Source organism: Hemitrygon akajei, chromosome 13 (assembly GCF_048418815.1).
Source record: "Hemitrygon akajei chromosome 13, sHemAka1.3, whole genome shotgun sequence".
Lineage (NCBI taxonomy): Eukaryota > Metazoa > Chordata > Chondrichthyes > Myliobatiformes > Dasyatidae > Hemitrygon > Hemitrygon akajei.
Window position 1 is genome coordinate 100,160,413 of NC_133136.1, and position 20,866 is coordinate 100,181,278.

Here is a 20,866-nt window from a genome sequence, read left to right on the forward strand (position 1 = left end):
GATTACAAATCTGGAAAAGCATAGCAAAACTTTGATTTTGTTTTTTTATTTCATTATTTGAACATACCAAGCAGATATTTGTTAAGGAATTTAAAAAAAATCAAACCTTCATTGCTTCCAGCCCAGCCTGGATTACTGGGGCAAAAACTGTTTCACTTTCACTAGTTTCAGCAAACATTTCAGGGATCTGGTCCAATAAACTATAAGAAAAAAAAATCAAAATTAATGTTTAAGGGTTTGACTGATATTGAATGCTACCCCTTACTCAGTACATTGGCCTCTGATAATAACCTAGATCGCAGTCAGCACATAGCTGGTGTATTAAAATCCTTGTTCAGAATATCTATGCCATACATCAGGATGATCTGCATTTACTGAAGATCTACAGTCAATACTATCACCCCTTCAAAACTAATCAATAAGCTCCAAGTCCATAGCCTCAATACCTTGTGTGCAACTGGATCCTCGATTTCCTTACTCACAGACCCCAGTCAGTTTGATTAGCACCGAGGTCTCTTCCACAATCACCATCAGCACAGCTTATGACTGTGTGGCTGTGCTCAGCTCCAATTCTGTAATTAAGTTTACTGACAACACCAATGTTGTTGGCCAAATCAAAAGTGGTGACAAATCAGCATATAGGAAGGAGATTGAAAATCTGGCTGAGTGATGCCACAAGCACCAACCCTCACTCAACGTCAGCGAGACCAAGGGGCTAGTTATTCAATACAGGAGGTTCATGAACCAGTTCATCAGGGGAACAGAGATGGAGAGTGTCAGCAACTTCAAATTCCTCGGCATTATCATTCCAGAGGATCTGTCCTTGGTCCAACACATAGGTGGCAATACAAAGATGGCACTGCAGTGCCTCTACTTTACATAAGAACATAAGAGATAGGAGCAGGAGTAGGCCAATTGGCCCCTCAAGCCTGCTCCGCCATTCAACAAGATCATGGCTAATCCAATCTTAACTCTAGTTTTCACCGAATCCCACAAGGCAACAGTGCCAACCAACAGGGCACCATGCTGCCCATTTTATTTTATTATTCATCCCGCCCAAACCCATGTGATCACCCGGGGAAAAAAAAACCGAGTTGCGAACTTTCTTAGAAGTTTGCGAAGATTTGGCACATCATGTAAAACTTGAACTTCGATAGATGCACAGTGGAGAGTATACTGACTGGTTGGATCATGACCTAGTATGGAAACACCAATGCTTTGAATGAAAAAGCCTACAAAAATTAGTGGATACAGCCTAGTCTATCATGGATAAAGCCCTCCCTACCATTGAGTATACCTGCAAGGAGTGCTGCCGCAGGATGCAGCATCCATCATCTGGGGCACTCACCATTTAGGCTATGCTCTCTTCTTGCCACTGCCATCAGGAAAGAAGTATAGGATCTTTAGGTCCCACACCACTGGGTTCAGGAACAGTTATTACTCCTTAATCATCAGGCTCTTGAACCAGAGTGGGTAACTTCACTCACCCCAATACTGAACTGATTGCACAAACTACGGATTTACATTTAAGGACTCTACAACTCAGGTTCTGTTTTTATAATTTATTTATTTAGTTGTTATTATTATTTTGTTTTTTTTGCATTTGCACAATTTGACTGCTTGCGTGCAGTTTTGTATTGATTCTATCCATTGTGTTTCTTTGTATTTACTGTGAATGCCCATGAGAAATTAATCAGGGTAGTTTATGGTGACATATATGCTCCTTGACAATAAACTTACTTTGAACTTTGAACAGTCTTTGATTATGCTCTTGCCCTTTTGCAAGGCCATCAGGACATTTCCAGAACGGTGAACTGGAATTTCTACCAACTTTGTGGCTAAGGAATGGTGAGGGAAGGGGGTGGAATGGGGTGGTGGGAGGCAGGCAGTTTCAGCCCTGATGCCTGGAAGGTCTATTCCTCTCCCTCCACAGATGCTGCTTGACTTGCTGAGCTCCCTCAGCAATTCGTTTTCTGCCAGGCACCCCCAGCAGAATTAGAACAAGAGATGCGGATCTGAAGTGAGATCTACATAAAGTGAAGCTCACTGCCATATCCAAATTTCTTATGCCAAAAGGTGCATTTATATGCAATAATGTCCATTTAAAATGACTTATGTAGAAGATCAGAGAAATGGTATTCACAGCGCTAGTATCTTCCAGCTACCAACAAAAGATAAAGTGTTTTTGTCCTTCCGTCGCTATGGATACATAACATACTTACAGGAACAAGCTATTAGCAGAACATTTTTTTTTTAAATCTTGAATTTGGCCAGGTGACAAGATCCAATTTAATATAAAACAACCACCAGTTTTTTTTAAAGCTACTTAAATGCTCCAGAAAATTTGAAAAGTTAAAAGTAAGCTAACTGCCTAAAAATATAGATGAATGAACATAATACAACTTGCTATGAACCAATACACTGAGATTCGCTCATCATAATATTTCAGTTTCTGAAAATGCACTATTCTTGGTGCAAAACTAGTTTATTCAGTCTCTAACTGCAATGGGAGATCAGCAAAAACCCAAAAGAGCAACAAAAACAACTAAAGGCAGCAAATGTTGCCAGTTTTCTACATCATTCCCCAGTCTCCTGCAAAATTTCAGGATCAGAGCACTTATGGTAAGTCACAACGATCATAGCTGACATACTGACATCTGTTTTCCTTACAAGGAGTAGGTGTAGTAATTTTCATCAGCCAGGGAAAAAAAGATTTATAGCAGGGAGAAGAGATCTTCATTATTCCTATAACCAACAATCACCTCCGCCCCTCGGGTTGAAGTTTATGAAAATGCAATCACATACTCTGTTTTGGTCATATCCAAATCAGGACATAACATAAAAAAAATTTTCTCACTGATATTTAGTTACGACAAATAACAACATATCAAGTTAGACATTTGAATAAACAATAACATTTGGTAGATAAGATGATTAATGCTTTTTTTCTTACTTGTTTATGACATTTCGCGATTCCTGGACACTGACAAGGAAGCCATCCAGAAGAGGAACAAACATCTCTCCAACATCTGACACTACTAACATCTGTGGCTGTGCAAGACTGCTTTTAAGATTGTAGAAGTGTAGAACCTTGTTGTAAGTGACAAAGCCAACCCTAATGGCAGAAGTCTCTGCCTGATCTACTCTGTAAAACAAATTGAATTTGAAAGAAATTATTGCTAATAGTTTTTAAATAAAATACATTGCCACTTTTTGAAACAAAATTACAAAAGTAGCAGTTAAGTACTGCTGCCCAACTAAAACGCCAGTGAAAAAGTGGTGTCAATACTAAGTTGAATTTTGCAACAGCTTTAATGAGATACTACTTCACACTGTTAGTGATACTGGTGGATTTCTGATTTTCTATTGAGACTAAGATGGAATGTGAATTTGACCCAAAATTTGTGTTAAAGTTTGAAATCAATAGTTGCATATTCTGATGAGAACTTGCCACTTCTCTGAATTAGGTGTAGTTACAATCCACAACTTGCATTTGTTTACAGCTGCAGAAATTCAGCAAAACAAATCAATCAGGGAAGAGAGACCAAGCAAGGTGGGACACATTTGAAGGAAGATCTTAAATGAACAACAGCAAGGAGAACTTCAGGGAAGGGAGTTCCAGAGTTGGAACCAGAAGCAACAGAAAATAGAACATCTAATAATAGGCAATTAAAAGAGATCTATGCAACAGACAGTGACGTACAGAATTGGTTGGAACTGCAGAAGTTTGGTATTGTAGCCATATCAACAAATGATGACATTTTAAACAAGACTGGAACTCAATATCTCAGTATGGATGAACACAATGGTGAATAGATTTTTATTTTTATTTAGAAAAATAAACTTAAAAGAATAAACCATTTTATGCCTTTCCATTCTTCACATACAGGGTCAATTCTTTCCACACAGTTCTAGTACTGCTGCCACTCATGAGGCACGCTGGGGTTTTATATTAAATACTACAATAATTGAGGGGCTTGGAACTCATGTACTATATTTAGGATCCACACATAGCCTGAAGCAGCCACACAAAAATGTGGTCATCAGGGTGAGGGCAATATTGGGTACAATTTTGCCCCTATCATCTAGGGACTTGTGCATTGTGACCCATCTGATCTGCTCCATTTTGGATCCCCAGTTGAACCTGAAGCCAGCATGGGTGATTTCAAACCGGAGGAGCAGGGAATGGGCCACACCTATGCCAAGTACAGCTGCTCTGAAAGCAACTCACACCTGATGACCAAGTTCTTCCTAGTTGCCAATAACTGTAGCCCTCCCCACAGTCCCAATTTCTGTTTTACCTTCCCAGTCTGCTCCAGCCAATTCTTGTTGCACGCCTTGGCCCAACTGAACAGATCCCAGTGCATACACTTAAGCGGCCCTGATGGTGAAGAGGAACTGGATTGGTCTGTCCAGTTGCTGAAGAGCATGGCCTTGCTCTTCATGTGGTTAACCCTGATCCCTGATGGCCACTCAAACTCTGAGCAGAAGATGGTGATATCATCCATGTACAGGGAGGTTTTCACTTGGGTCGTCCACTGCCCGGCATGCCCTCATCCTTCCTGATGGTTTCGGCAAAAGGCTCTATACAGCACACAAACAAGACAGGAGAACAGGAAACCCTGCTTCACTCCAGACTAGATGGGGAAGCAATCTGTTTTCCGCCCATTGACTTGGACTGCATTATTGATATCTGTATAGAATAGTTGGATCCAATTCCTGATTCCCTCCACAAACCCAATTTTGGAGAGTATGTCCATCTCGTACATGTGTGATATCTTGTCAAAGGCTTTCACCTGGTCCAAGTTGACCAGGGAAGCATCCCCCCCCCCTCCTATTCTACATATATGCAATGGTGTCCCTCAGCAAGACCAGGCTGTCAAAGATCTTCCTTCCAGGTACAGCACAGGTTTAGTCCAGATGGATCATCTGTCTCAGAACGGATTTGATCCTGTTGGCAATGGCCATGAACAGAATCTGATAGTCTAAACTCGACAGTGAAATGGGTGTCCAATGCCTGTTGTCACCCCTCTTCCCCTTCTGCTTTTAGATGAGGGTAATGGTGCCCTTTCTCATGTGTTCTGAAATTCTGTCAGCTAGAAGCATAGCATTGCACACTTCCAGCAGGTCTGGGCCCATCCAGTCCTACAACTCAGCCAGTAAGCTGTCATTTCTGCCACTTTTATTCAAGCCAAAGGAATGGATGGAGCAAGTCAGCATCTCCAGGGTCAGAGTCTGGTCCAGACTCTCCCACTTGCTATCATCTAACACCCGTGTGATAGACAGCAGGAAGTTCTGGGAGGCTGTGGTGTCTATGGTCTTCCTGTCATACAGACTGGCATAGAAGGATCTATAGGTCCTCATTACCTCCACCTGAGCTGTCCTCTTCCTCCGGATCACAGAGCTCCGCCGTGAACCTTCTGGAAGAAGAAACAGGAGCACATCTCATCCGGTTCTACGGGGCGGACCCTGGATCGGAAGGTGACCTTGGAGGATTCGGCAGCAAAGTGCTGGGCCTGCTGGCTGTTCACCTCTCATAACCCCACCCGCACATCCACCCCCCCACCCTTTGACTGCAGAGGAAGAAGTTGCTGCAACTCTGTCTGGAGTTTACACAGTTCCCTCTGTTCCTGCTTTGCTTTCTGTATCCCTTTGCAGATAAACAACTGCCCGATGGCCTCCTTGGTCACTTCCCATCAGTGAACAAGAAAATCGACAAAGGGTTTCAAAGTTCTCCAACTGGCATACTCCCGCTCTAGTTCCTTAATGTCCTCTGGAGTAAGCAGTTTAATGTTCAGCTTCCATGTCCCCTTGCCTGCTGTCTGGTCCTCCCAGAGATGACAGGAAGCTTGTAGAAGGCAGTGTCAGAGAAGAACACTGAAGTGATGTCAGTTATTCTGACAGGAAGAGGAAATTGATCTGGGAGCTGGCTGAGCCGCCCGATCGAGACCGTTCTCCATCTGCAGTGGTGCTGAAGGCATCGTGCAACTTGGCTATTTTAACCATTTCCATCAGGAACATGGTGGTTCTGTCTAGCCTGCTGTCAGGATTACCAGATCGTCCAGCCACCTCGATGGTGCAGTTGAAGTCTCCAGCCAGAACGACCAGCTGGGATGTCAGCAGAACACCTTCTCCAAGCGTATTTTCTCTTTCTGACTTTTCCCTCTCCTGTTATGCATTTCTTCTGCCTGGGCTGCAGGTTTCCTGCACTTGCTTCATCCTCCAGTGAGGATAGGTTGCCCGGGTCTGTTTGCTGCCTTGCCCTTTCCTTTCTGTTAGCCTGTTGTCTCGAGTGGTGCCTTCTGAGACTTCTTCCTCTTCGCCATTCTTCTTCTTATCCCTCTGCCTTCCCTCCTCCATGGATGTTTCCTCGTTTTGTGGAGGGGCCTAGGGTTTTCTGGCAGCAGGGCAAGGGGGGGGGGGGGGGCTCGTGGGAGCTCGAGGTGGTCGACTTTTCCACAGTCACGGTCTCTAAACTAGTGCATGCCGGCATTTGCCTGAGCGTTTCTTTGCCAGCTTCCCCTCTTGTTGCTTGTACACAGGAGCCAGCACGTTTTGGGCAGTCTTTGGAGAGGTGACCTGCTTCTCCACCATGGCTGCAGCATTGTCTGGTGGCCCTCCTGTGTGCATAGCATGAAGGAAGCAGTTGAGCAGAACCTTCCAAATGAAGCAGGCCTCACTGAAACCGTTTCCCTCACTGAGATCCTTCACCACTCCCCTGACAAGATTTCGGATGTCAGGCCCTCCAGTCAATGCAGCCATTCTAGCTGGGCGTCGACTGCTGGAAAGGGCTGTTATATTGGTTTCCCAGTCAGTATGACGATCCACCCCCATATCAGCAGGTTAAGATCTTATCACCCTCTTGACCTCAGTGGGTCTAGTCCAATAATACATCTGATCTCAGCCTAAAGGCCGAGAAGCTTTGGTGAATAAAACTGAGACAGAATGGTGTCATGCTAAGCATGAGGTTTGGTTTATGAAAGGAAAGTAGTAAGGGTTGTCTCTGATAGCATTAAATATTTATATCTGGGAGCATGATTTCAATGTTATTAGACTAAGCATGGAGAAGAAGGTGGTGATTTTATAAAATTCAAAGTAGGCAATCAGTGTAGAAATCCAGCGCTGTGTGGCACAGGTGAGTTGATACTTCTCAAATAAAATGTTAACTTCAGGACTTAGTTCTCCTCGCAAGTAGTTATAGAAGATTAAGGGAATCATCTCTAAGGTCCAAGCCAATAATGCCCATTTCTTAATCCATAAAACAGATAATCTGGTAATTTTAACATCATTCTGTAAGTGAGTTTGCTGTATGCAAATTAGCTGCCATTTCCCTCCATTTGAATACTGAATATGTTTCAAAAATACTTTACTGTCTGAGAAAGTTCATGATTCTAGAATATGAATTTTTTTATTGTATAAAACCTCTCAAGTAGTTTCTTAGAAATCTTAGATAGCTGCTTGAAGACCAACAGAATTGAATTTAATTCCATGCTTGCTCGTTCTTTCTGTTTATATAAAAGAAACCTGATAATAGTTTACTTTATCTGCTGGCACCTGGATTAATGAGGAGTAAGGCAAATCACTAGGCTGTCTTCTCACTAAATTGTGGGTGATGCTTTATGATATGAGTAAATACATTTAACTAATGCTCCTGCAGTTTACTGCATTACACTTCCATATTTGTCTTTATTTAAGCCCGTTGGTATGCATATTCTGTGAGAATCTGATTTGTGGCTGTGCTTCATACCTTAAATTACACACCAAATAAGATTTGTGCATGCTTCAATAGGTTTTCAATTCATTTGTGCAAACATGGAAATTAGACCAGATGCTTACTTCTGCAGTTGACCCTAGTATGTGTCCCATTTCTCCATCGGTTTCCACACTTGCCCAGTGTGTGTTTCTGACTATCCAACAGAAATTTATCAAAAGGTCACAACAATGACTTCCATTGTTCCATGGTGAGAAGACATGGTTCCATTGTAAACCAAGTTGAGAACCATAAGGGGGCCCTCCGGAATCAGTTTTATAAATGTGGAGCCCTCCATATTGATTTATATGATCTATCTTTTTGGTATGCAGGTCGTACTGATAAAGAGCACTAGATACTACACTCTGCATTCTTGCTGTGGACAGAGCATGGTGCTTTCCACGGATGCTGCCCGACCTGCCGAGTTTCTCCAGCGTGTTGTGCATGTTGCTTTGACCCCAGCATCTGCAGAGTATTTTGTGTTAGAGCATGGTACTTGCTCTGCACAATACACAGCCTGGGAGTCTCTGTACACACCATCTATTAAATCTTCCTAATCATCTCTTCTCCTTGATTTCCATCCATTTTGACTTACACCTTCCCACTATTTCCCTCAAATTCATGGCAGTCTAAGTATCTACGAGAACAGTTTGAATGAGCAGACCTGCTCCCCAGAAGGCTGTGCACAAAAGAGGTATGTCTTTAAGGGAAAACCAATGGTGTTAAAAGGGAAACTTTTAGAGGAATATCCCAATTTTTTGATGCTTTTGGTGATCCACGATTTGGGTGAAATGTAAAGTGTATTTTCTGTACCAAAACCTATTTTCTTGGATCTAGTTACAACACTAGGAAAGGCATTTTCATACTGGAGAGGGTGCAGAAGCAAGATACAAGGATGCTGCCTAGACTAGAGAGTCTGAATTATCGGGTGCTTGATCTTTATTTCCTGCAGTGCCAGAGAATGAGGGCACACCTCATAAGAAGTTTATAAATTTGTAAGGTTATGAATAAGGTAGACTGTCATATACTTTTTCCCAGGGTTGGGGAGTCCAAGACTAAAGGGTACAGATACAAGAGGAAAAAGTTTTAATAGAGACCCAAGTAATAACTTCTTTACACAGAGGGTAATGAGTACTTGGATTGAGCTGCCAGAGGAAGTGGTTAAGGCGGGTCTAAGTGCAACATTTAAAAAGCATTTGTGTAGGTACTTTGAGAGGAGGAGCTTGGAAGATTATGGGCCAAACACGGACAAATGGAATGAACAAGGAGGATGCTGTGGTCAGCATAGACCAATTGGGCCAAAGGGCCTGTTTCAGTGCTGTATTACTCTACGCCTCTTGGACTAAGGGATAGACAAGAAATAAAGAAGTGCATCTGGGAAATAAAGAAAGATTAGGTCTAAGAGGGAATATGTTAAGAAGCTTGTGGAGAGTAGAGAAATAAATATTTAATCTTGTAACTAGTAACTTACAATTTTTTTTAAATAAAGAGAGGTCAAGACCGTTAATGGATCACAGAGTGGCGAATCATGGGTCTGAGATAGTACAGTACATACTTCACATTGTTTTACAGTGGGAATCAGAATGCAGGTAAGGGGAGAACAAAGAATAAATGAAATTTTTAAGTGGAGAAAAGCAATCAATTCTAGCGATAACACAACCCAAGAGCCTGATGGCATTTGGTTGGTGAAGGTAAAAGGAGCAGTCTCTATCTGAGATGACGTACATGATTTAACTATTACTTTGGGAAGCAACAACATACCACTTTTGTTCAAGAAGAAAAAGTGTAAATGTGGTAGCCAAAGGTCCCTCAGCCCCATTCTAGAAATGTTCAATGCTTTGAATAGAATGGTTTGAAAAGAACAATAAAGTGCTGCTTGTTAATAGTCGCATTATGGCAGAGTACTTGCAATACAACAAATAGAGTGAATGTGTAGTGGGTATGCTTGCAACTAGTGTGAGCAGACTTTTATAGGTCTTTTAATAGGGTGGCTTGTAAGAGATGTGGAAAAAGGATCAATTGTACAGAAGTAGTAGTAAAAGTGCAGCAGGGTTGAAAAGTTTGCACACATGGGAAATGAAGCTTTTCACAAGTTATAGGGTGAGGTGAGTATTGCTACTCTTGGTTCTTTTGGATGTTTACAAACAATATGCTTTAAAATCCACTAGTGAAGGTGTAAAAATGATTTACAAGGGTGTTTCCAAAACTGAAAAGTCAGTAGTCGTCGGAAAACCTGCAGAGGCTGAGTTCTAGAAAAGTGAAGCCTAAGGGCATTTAAATCTATAAAATTGGGAGAAGTATATGATAACCATTAAACCCACTGACAAACTTGGGCGATTGGCATTGATCCATTTCACAGGAATCGAGCAGAGAGAAACAATAGATGTTTATGGAAAGGCAAATTAAAGGAGACAGATAAAGAATGTGAACATTGGCATTAATTGGTTTGGTTGAACTGATGTTTTCTTGCCATGATTCCCCTGTGGTTGCAGTATACTACAAATCAGATATACCACTATAACAAATATTCTCTAAACTGAACATCTACTTGAATTTCTGTTATCAATTTGTATCTAATATGAGCTGTAAATCTCCAATACATGTTGACGAGTTTAAATATCTGAGATGACAAAACTTTTCTTATTATCAGTCATAACAAAACGAACAAACCTGCTTACCTTGGTAACTTATCCAGCAGGGTCTTAAGCTCCTCACATATTAGTTTGACACAACCAATTTTGACGCTGCTGTACGAAACATCTATCATGAATATGAAGGCTGGTGGCTTAGGAGGCTTGCTGTTCTGTAAATAAAAATAGAAATGTGAACACAAAAACTATAGATCTTAGTTTAATGAGTAGGCCCCCAGATGATGGTGTAAGGTTGCCCTGGAATTCCACAAGGATTTTATAAAACTGTGATGAAGTTAAAGGCATATTGAATCACTTTGTAAATGGAGAAGGGAATGAGAGGTAGTATTAAAAAAGACATTCACTAAATACTAGATATATTATTGAAGACAGAGGAGGCAAGTATTTATATACTATAAAACCAAATATGATGATATGTTAGATTCTTAAACTGCTATGCATCCAATTGGATATTTTTTGATCTTCCAGGCCCTCCAATGATCTTGGCCCTGACTCATATTCCAAGTGGATTGACTCTTGAAGTTTCAGATCTCTGACCTCAATGCCTCAAGCTCCCAATACTCCAACAATGCTTTATCCCCATCTCCTCCAATATTCCTCTCCAATGTCTCAGGCTATTTGACCATTCAATACCTTAAGACCCCCAACCATTCATTTCTTGTACCACCCACCACTCGATAACTCAGCAATCCCCAATTCGCCGCCAGTATTTCAGGACACCTACCCTACAATGTCACAAGTGCCATTAACCCTGAAGGTTGTAGGAAGGAGGCAGATCCCAAGCCTCCTGAGTGCTCCAATATCTCAGTACTTGACAAAGCCCTAATGTCCTACCCTCTGGTGCCTGAGGTGCAGCAACAGCCTCATGTCCCAGGCCCCCTTCTCCCCACCTCAGGACCTGAGAATTGTCCTAAGCTCACTTAGAGATTTCCCAACATTAGGCATCTCCAACCATCCTCCTACATTCATATTTCCTGTCTAGTCCCACAGCCTGTCAGATCTGATGAACTCCATTGACACACTGCTTCCATCATGAAAATTTCTGGGGTCTAAGGTGCTATGGAGATATGCAGCAATAGGCCCACAGCCATTTGATTTGTTTGTTCCCCAAAGCAGCACACAATTATATGTGTACAAGAACTTCTAGGCAGAGATATTTTTATCTTAACTAAAGTTTGAATGAATTTAATCAGCATATTGAAGTTTAGAAACTGTTCAAATTTGAGGATATTGTCATAAGAACTACAGAGTTAGCAGTTAGCAGAGTTCCTTAGCAAGACTAAGGAGCTGGTGGTGGACCTGAGGAGGGCTAAGGCACCGGTGACCCCTGTTTCCATCCAAGGGGTCAGTGTGGACATGGTGGAGGATTACAAATACCTGGGGATACGAATGGACAATAAACTGGACTGGTCAAAGAACACTGAGGCTGTCTACAAGAAGGGTCAGAGCTGTCTCTATTTCCTGAGGAGACTGAGGTCCTTTAACATCTGCCGGACAATGCTGAGGATGTTCTACGAGGCTGTGGTGGCCAGTGCTATCATGTTTGCTGTTGTGTGCTGGGGCAGCAGGCTGAGGGTAGCAGACACCAACAGAATCAACAAACTCATTTGTAAGGCCAGTGATGTTGTGGGGGTGGAACTGGACTCTCTGACGGTGGTGTCTGAAAAGAGGATGCTGTCCAGCTTGCATGCCATCCTGGGCAATGACTCCTGTCTACTCTATAATGTACTGGTTAGGCACAGGAGTACATTCAGCAAGAGACTCATTCCACTGAGATGTAACACTGAGCGTCATAGGAAGTCATTTCTACCTGTGGCCATCAAACTTTACAACTCCTCCCTCAGAGTGTCAGACACCCTGAGCCAATATGCTGGTCCTGGACTTATTTCCACTTGGCATGATTAACTTATTACTTAATTATTTATGGTTTTATATTGCTATATTTCTTCAGTATTCTTGGTTGGTGCGGCTGTAACAAAACCCAATTTCCCTCAGGATCAATAAAGTATGTCTGTCTGTCTGTCTGTCTGTAATATGAAAACAGCAATGTGGGCATACAATTCATTACTGCTACACTAACTAATCTTAGAAATTGATTGACATAGCAATGGAAAGATTAAGCTTTTTAATTAATAAGTAGTGCATCAAACATATGCCATTGGCAAACAAGAGGAAATCTGTAGATACAGGAAATTCAGGCAACAGACGCAAAATGCTGGAGGAAGTCAGCAGGCCAACCGAAGGTTCTTGGCCCAAAACATCGACTGTATTCTTTTCCATACATGCTGCCTGGCCTGCTGAGTTCCACCAGCACTTTGTGTGGATATGACATTGGAAGTCAGAATTAGACAGGAGTTTAACATGACTTCAGTGGTTAAAAAAAGAATCCCACACTTTGGTTCTTTAAAATGCAGGAAGTTGTCATGACGTGTTTGCCTTTACCCTTGAATGAACACTTAATTCACTCAATTAACAAAATAGTGAATTTAAATTTAGAAAGTTGTTAGTCTCTGAGTAGATTTTGATTTGTCAACCATAAGATTTTGCTAACCTATTTAAACTATCACCTGTTTTAGCAATCAATGGGAAAATTATCTTTTTGACAATGGCTATAATTTCACTTCTGTTTCTCAAGTGAGCCTTATAACCTTTTCCAAGTGTAGAGCATGTACCTAAGGAACAAATGCCCCTATTACACCAGATGAGGAAACATGGCCAGCATAAAATTGTATGTAATTTCCAATTCTTGAATACTGCTTGCTAGAAAGAACTACAATGTGCAAATCAGTGAACAGGAAGGAGGCAAGAGTGATGGAAACTGACAAAATAAAGTCTTTGTTCTTGCCAAGTGGTTGCAGGAAGGGAGGCGGCCATTTTGTGAGACTGTTCCTGCAACCACCATTTTGTGAAATGCTTGATGAACTGATTTTTGCTACAGGATAATTGAAGTAGAGCAACTGAATATGGAAACAATGAGCTTCTGCTAAGACCATTTTCAGATAGGCAGTTCAATATTATGTAAAATGCAGGCTAGCAGAAGGAACAGTCTGTTATTTGGTAGTCCGGGCGCAGTGTTTGGCTGACACGGATGAACTGATGGAACCAGTCTGAGTTGGACAGAACAAGAGAATTACCTATGTGAGAAAAAGAAAGGAAGATTTCAGGAGTACGGGTAGAAAAAACTCTGTTAGAAACCAACAATATGAGTGTGGATGACCCCAAGTTGGAAATGTGGAGGTTACACTGGGAGGAAGAAGAAAGTTTCACTCATTTTCTCTTCTTTAGCTGTTCGTAAAGGATCAGGGAAATCTAGTAGATGTGCACACAAGACCCTAGTTCTATAAATTCATGTGTTTGTAGGCTGAGTTAAAAAGGTACTTGTGCTTAACTGATCATTAAAAAAAATCCTTGTAACAAACCAATAAATTTATTTCAGATATTAGCAGTATGAAAAATAATTGTGTAATAGTTCTATAGCGAAGATGTTTAAGTTCTATTGCAATTGTGTAATAGCAAAGTATCATAAATTCAAGGAATAGTGCAGTGCACTAACAAGCCATTTAGCCTACTGGTATCAATATGTGCTGCCTGGTACTCTATTCCAAGATTGAGTTCAGAGGATGGGGCTTGGTGGTGAGGCGATTAAACGCTTAGCCCAACACTGATAGAGATGATTGTTGGTTTGAGTGTTGAGTTTTACTATAGGTCTGTGAGTCTTTGGACAGCACATCCAAGTTCAGTGAGAATACAGCAAAGAGGAGAGTACATAATTCACCCAACTGGAATGGTTCCTCGACAATGCTTCACTGCTTGTACTTGTTTCTGTTGTCACAAGAGTATCCAACAGCAGATACTCCCAAGACAACATACTTTGAGTCCCTTCGAAAATTAGCATTTCCCAGGAACTTATGTCATATCATTTGCCCTTGATACAGAAATTTGCTATCAGGAGTGTAAGTATGACTTGTGCCTAATCAAATGATGAGAATGATGTGGAAAAGAATAGAAATCACATTGGAAAAATTTATTGTCAATTACTTAACATTGATGAAAAGCAGTGTTACACAATAGAATATTATGTATCAAATACTTTATTATTTCCTCTTTTAACCTATCTAGTGGCTTTCATAGACCTGTGCACAAACTACCCAAGGGTCTCCTTTTATAATTAACCATTTAACTTGTGTTCTCTCTCCTTTTCCCACCAACAAATAAGCTTATAGATCTATGTGATGAATTTTATCTCCCAAATATCTTCCTATTCCACTGGGCTGAGCTTGTTCCTTTAAGGTCTATTTATGAAATTCACCATTCAGTTGGAGTTTAACCTGGCCAAATGTGACGTGCTGCACTTTGGGAGATCAAATGTAAAGAGGAAGTATGCAGTTAATTGGCAGGACCCATAACAGTGTTGATATGCAGAGAGATCTTGGGGTGCAAGTGGCTACACAGATTGACCGGATAGTAAAGGTGGCATATGACATGTTTGCCTTTCTTAGTCAAGGAAGGAGTTCAAGAACACAAAGTTACACTAGCCAGACCACACCCGGAGCACTGCATTCAGTTGTGGCCACCCCACTATAGGAAGGATATGGAGACTTTAGAGAAGGTGCAGAAGAGACTTATCAGGAAGCTGTCTGGTTTAGAGAGCATGTGCTATGAGGAGAGGTTGGACAAGCTTGAGTTGTTTTCTTTGGAGCATCAAAGACTGACAGGAAATCTGATAGGTTTACAAGATTATGAGAGGCCGCTGGTATTTTATCTCCCAGAGCCGAAATGTCTAATACTAGAGGGCATGCATCAGAAGTCAGAGGGGTAAGTTCAAAGGAGATGTGTAGGGCATGTTTTCTTTCACAGAGACTGGGGGGTGCCTGGAACATGCTCTCTAGTGTGGTGGTTAAGACAGAGGTGTTCAACTGGCTCTCAGATGGGCACATGTGCAGGAAATGGAAGATATGGACCCTGTGCTGACAGAAGTGATCAGTTTAACTGTGTACTTGATTAACAGTTTAATTAGTTTGGCACAACATTATGGGCTGAAAGGGCTGCTTCTGTGCTGCGCCATTCTACGTTCTAGATGGAGGCCATTCAGCCAAGCGTGTTGAAAAGGTCGAAAAAGACCTTTAAATTATTCACATTTCCTAGCTCTAGAGTAACCTGCACATCATAGGTCTTCAAGTACACATTGAGGTTTCATTTTTAAATGAGGGTTTCTGACTGCCTTCCTGCAGACTGTGAATTCATAACTGCTAAGGGTATGAAAACTTTTCCTCAGTTATCTCTAAAGTAATTTCTAGTTTAAATTACTTTAAATCAACGGCTTTATGTTTTTGGGCTCCACCACTTAGGAAACAAAACCAACCTATTTACTCTCCATAGACACCTCATAATTTTACATAACTTAGTTGTCATCCCTCAGCTTCTCTGATCCAAAAAGAGCAACACTAGCTTATCTAATTTTTCTTCATGACAAAAATCTTGCAGTCCTGGCAACAACCTTATAAATCTGCTCTACAGCCTCTCCGCAATGATCACATCTTTTCTCTGATCTCACGTATATGGTGTAATTAAGTTGTTACCTGACTCATGTGTACAGTTCAAATTTAACCTCATTTTTGTATTCTGCACCTTGGCATATAAAAGAAAGCATACCACATGCCTTGTTTTTAATCATCTTACTCATCTGCCTTGCACCTTTAAGTTAAGAATCTGTGGCCATAAAATCCCAGTTCCCTTTGCTCGGCTGCACAACTCAATAACTACATTCCTTTGCTTCACTGCTCCTCTTATAGGGGTTTAAGCACAGCATTTGTATTTTCAATATTATCACACTGTTCAAGAAAAATAGGCTCAATGTGATAATAATTGTCTTTCACATCCATTTTCACTGAATGACAGTGGGTGAAGCTTCAGGGTATGGCAGTCTTGATGGATCAGCTGATCTCTCCTGGCCATTACATTTTATAGGCTCTTATTAAAAAATGTGTTGAGAGGGGTTGGTGAGAGTGTGGGGTAGATGAGTGGAGGTGGGCAGGAATAGCTGTAAAACATTTTTGGAGTAAATTCTAATCTTCTGCAGTTGAACAGAAATGGAAAGTAAGAACAGCTGGAATTTATTCTGCCAAAATGTTTCCAGCATCATTTTCTTTGCAGCTATTCTACAGGACATCTAAAGCAAATATCAGACACACACTTAATTTTTCCTCTGATAAAATGCTTAATTCCTGGCAAATTGTGGGATACATTCTAAATCCAGCAGGATTATCTACTTCAGGAAAAAAAATAGTTGTGTTTCAAACCTGGAACATTTTAAAGACATATGCTATTTCTGCATTTTTTTAAAATACCACTGTACTCATAAGAACAAAGGTCAGGCCAGTCCTGTACTGATCACCATTGCTGAGTTTTTTTTCAAAGAGAGAGGGTCAGATGGTTGGCTGATGGTTGTAGAGTGAAGTGGCAGGAGATGAGTGGGCCATAGTCCCTTAATACTTTTATTCACTGATGTTTGCGAATAAACAGTGGATTCCACAAAAAATCCCGTGCAGAAATTTTCAACTTAATGAAAAATCTAGGACAGTTAATTATTTAGAAAACTGAAATGACAGAGTGCTTATCGAAAAAAGCAAAATCTGCCTTCATTGTTGAGTAAAGAACTCAATACCTCACTGGAGTATTGTCAGTTTGTAACTCAGAATAAGATGACAGAGATTTTTTGTGAACTCAGCTGTAATAAGTTCCATCTGTATTCACTTGACTTCATATCCCTCTGCACACATACCCCAAGCTAAGACGTCTCTACGAATTTACAAATGGCTCCCTTTGAAGTTGAAAAAAGTTCGACATGTCTGGGACTCATTAGCAATGAAAAGAAAATAAAAAAGACTTTGTGACCTGACAGCTACAGAATAGGTAACTCAAATGAAGGTTATGTATTTCTACATTTTGCTGGGCTGGAGGGATGTGGGTGTTTCAAGGTTATTTGACCATCAGTGCTGTTTCATGAGATGTTCTTAATAAATGAATTTGGGTCGTAGCCAGGAGTCTGGAAGAGGTGGTGTTGGTGGAGTGGGGGAAGGGGGTTTGGAAATTAAGCCAAAGTAGTTAACATTTGATTGTACATTCTTCAAAAACTAATGCAACTAACCAGTGAGTTCATAGTTAACAGCTGGGGAATTTACATATCATGCATATTATCCCCAAATCTGAGTCTTAATGTGACAACTAGACTTATTAACTCAAATCAGCATTAGTTACATACACAATGGCAAAAAAGTGCTAGGGACATCTTGCTCCTCAGCCTTTTTGTTCAGTTAGAATATAGTTAATCTGCAATGATGACAGTTGTATAAAAACAATGCTTTCACTTCAATGCCAGTATTGATCTAGAAGCTCTGGGTTAAATACAAGGTAATAGAAAAAACAAAAGGCCACATTAATAAATCATCTGTAAGAAGTCTCACGCTGCAGAATGTACCCCAATGTGGAAAGCCAGTTTATCTATCACTCATACTTACTTTGCAGTAATCTAAAGTAGCCATGAATTCATACGATCCAAGAGACAACTCTGGCTTCTCATATTGATCCAACCTTCTGCCCATGTGATCCAAGTGTTGAAAATAGAATGGAGGGACTGAAGGAGAAAAAATACCTCAGCAATATTATTAAAATTATATTTCTACATAGCAACTAAAAGTAAATGTAAATATTTTGTATTTCTTCTATTGCTTTCAAAACTTCTTCCTTTCTGTAACTGGAAAACAATATTTTCTGTGAGATTCTAATATCACAGCCAAAGAAGATTCCCACCGGTAAAAGGCAATTGTAAAATAACATTATGCTAGTTAACCAATGGAACCAATGAATTTATTACAAGGTTACTTTTGAACACATTTCCAATCCCTGTGAAAACTTCTGACAACATAAAAGAAAACAGAGATAATGCATGAAAGGCATCTGCCATCAAGCGAATAGGATCTGCTAGTTACTGCAGTAAGAGCCCAAGGAAAGAGCCATAGATCGTAAAAACTCCATTAAATAGCCGGAGCTTTGGAACTTATTGCTGATTGAAAAGTGGCAAATCAATGATAAATTCAATACATTTGGTAATTTGTGGGTTGGCACCAAGAAAATAACCATGAATTACTGTAAAATGGCAAATAACTACGTTAGAATGGTGAATGTTTATCCGTATTAACTACACAAGACTCAGGTTACATACAATATGGCTGACATTAAATGCCTTCCAGTATCACACACGTCCAAAGAACAAACAAAAGTATAAACCTTTACAGGGGCTTTTGCGGCTTTGAAGTTAAAATCTTTCAGTGTAGGATAATGAAAGCAAGTAATAGAATTGGCAACTACCAAGGATAAAGCCCTGTTACTCTTGTCAGTAATAGTATTATAGCTGGCATTTTGATTCTAGTAGTGGGACAACTAAACTCTTGAGACAGCAGTACATCTGATCAACAAGAAATCAGATTTTTCCACTGGCTATGAAACCAGTCAGTGAAAAAGGAGTGAATGCAAAATTGCTGTAACTGTGCAAAATCAACAACAGTTTCAACTTTAAAGGAACTAAACCTCTAACAGACCAGCATTGATTTATAGAAATATTGCCCAATGGGCCTGATGAGATTGTGGCTATACCAATCAGCAATCAGATGTCACTTCTGATTTAAGCCACCTGTTTCACATAGAAATTTGATCTATCAAAAGGTGTATTTGTATTGTAATAATAATAATAATAATAATAATAATAATTATTATTATTATTATTATTATTATTATTATTATTGATCCCAAGTGGGAAATATTCTGTTACAGTAGCAACATTTATAAACACACTAAGCAATAATAATAAATATAATGATAATATTAACTAATAACAGAGTACAGATTAATAATATATTCAATCATAATTTACCAATGTGCAATATTGTGCAATAATTTCCAGGGTTGAAATAATAAAACAGAGACTATTGTATTACAATGTGTGTTCTGTTGTCGCACAGAGATAAACTGTTGTACGTGCTTATTGCATTTGGTAAGAAAGATTTTCTATAATGATCCTTGCTGAATGAGTGTGTTTGGAAGGGTGCTCTGCTGTTTATTCAGTAGGTCTTGGAGAGGATGTGCCTGATTGTCCATAATAGATAACAGCTTTTTTAGTGACTCCTCCCCACCACTAACTCAAAAGAGTCTAGCTTACAGCCAAGGATGGATCCAGCCAATCGATGAGCTTATTTAGTCTTTTTGCATCACCAGCATAGACGCTGCTCCCCCAACATAAAGCAGCACAAAGAAGACTGCACTCACTACAACAGACTGGTAAAGAGAGCTCCAACATCCTGATGCACGCACTGAAAGATCTCAGCTTCCTTAGGAATTAGAATCTACTCATCCCCTTCTTGTAAACAGCGTTGGTATTGGTTTTCCAGTCAAATCTGTTGTCAAGATGAACACCCAAGTATTTTGTACTCCTTCACCGCTGCAACTTCTTCTCCCTGAATGTATAGAGAACTCATCATATATGTATTTACGTATGTTGTGTTGGTGTGGGAAGGTCTGGTAAGAGGTTGTGTTGGGAGGAGGTTCTTAACTATAAACCCCTGAAAACTAGTCTGATTTTCATTAACAAATAGTCTGCAAGATCAATTACATCTTTACCACCCAAGTCATTTGCTACAGTGATGCTTTGCTGAAAAAGAAAGTTTGAAAGCATTAAAGCCAGTTCACACAGCCTTTCAAAAAATATTGCACTACTGATCATTAACCAGATTGGTATCGATGAATGGGAAGCTCTTGCAGTTCAAGAATGTTACGTCATTGATCTAGGGATCTGAATTGCCAATAATCTTGTGGCCTTGAAGGATTCTAAGAGCAAAAGTAATAAATGCCCTAACATTGCACTAACACAAAATAAAACTGAAACAGAGATTTAATAAGTACTCTCAAAACAATGATTAGACTGAGTGGGAAATGACTTTCCTCTGGTTAGGAAGTTAGTTGGTTTAGGTTTATTACTGAGGAATTGAAGAGAGATATGAGAACAGATTTCTTCATATAAAGTGCTACTTAGGCGTAGCAATAAGGACCGATAAGAGAAGACACAGTCCTAATGAAACTGGTATGTAAGGATCTAAAAACATTGTGGAGCAGAATAGCAGAATGCATACATGAGTCACTGCAGGTAATAATATTATCATCCAGGGTCCATACTGAGGAAGGACAAGTTGGACAGTTAACTATATTGTTGAACATCTAGTAAACAGTGCCCCACAGATAGTTTCACCCTGCACAAAGATGTTTAGCTTGGGGAGAAAGAATTAATGTACAATGATGGAGGCAAAGTTGCAAAACAAGCTTGATCTTCAAATAAAATGCAGAATAATTAGAAATATGAGAGGGGAGTACACCTGGCAAAGAAATGGTAAAATAATGTAGTTGGCAGAAAATAATA

The 20,866-nt window shown here is 40.2% G+C and overlaps 1 protein-coding gene across 3 annotated transcripts in view; it reads right to left on the reverse strand.

Moving 5' to 3' along the window:
• The window catches only part of sec24d (SEC24 homolog D, COPII coat complex component), a 178,288-nt gene that overhangs the window by 66,530 nt on the left and 90,892 nt on the right, over positions 1 to 20,866 (reverse strand). For all 3 annotated transcript variants that reach the window (XM_073065166.1, XM_073065164.1, XM_073065165.1), the window contains 4 exons: positions 17,919 to 18,034; positions 10,429 to 10,553; positions 2,954 to 3,145; positions 107 to 200 (listed from right to left, as the gene is read on the reverse strand). In XM_073065166.1, the coding sequence (XP_072921267.1) occupies positions 107 to 200; positions 2,954 to 3,145; positions 10,429 to 10,553; positions 17,919 to 18,034 (527 nt within the window). The remainder of the gene's footprint in view (positions 1 to 106; positions 201 to 2,953; positions 3,146 to 10,428; positions 10,554 to 17,918; positions 18,035 to 20,866) is intronic.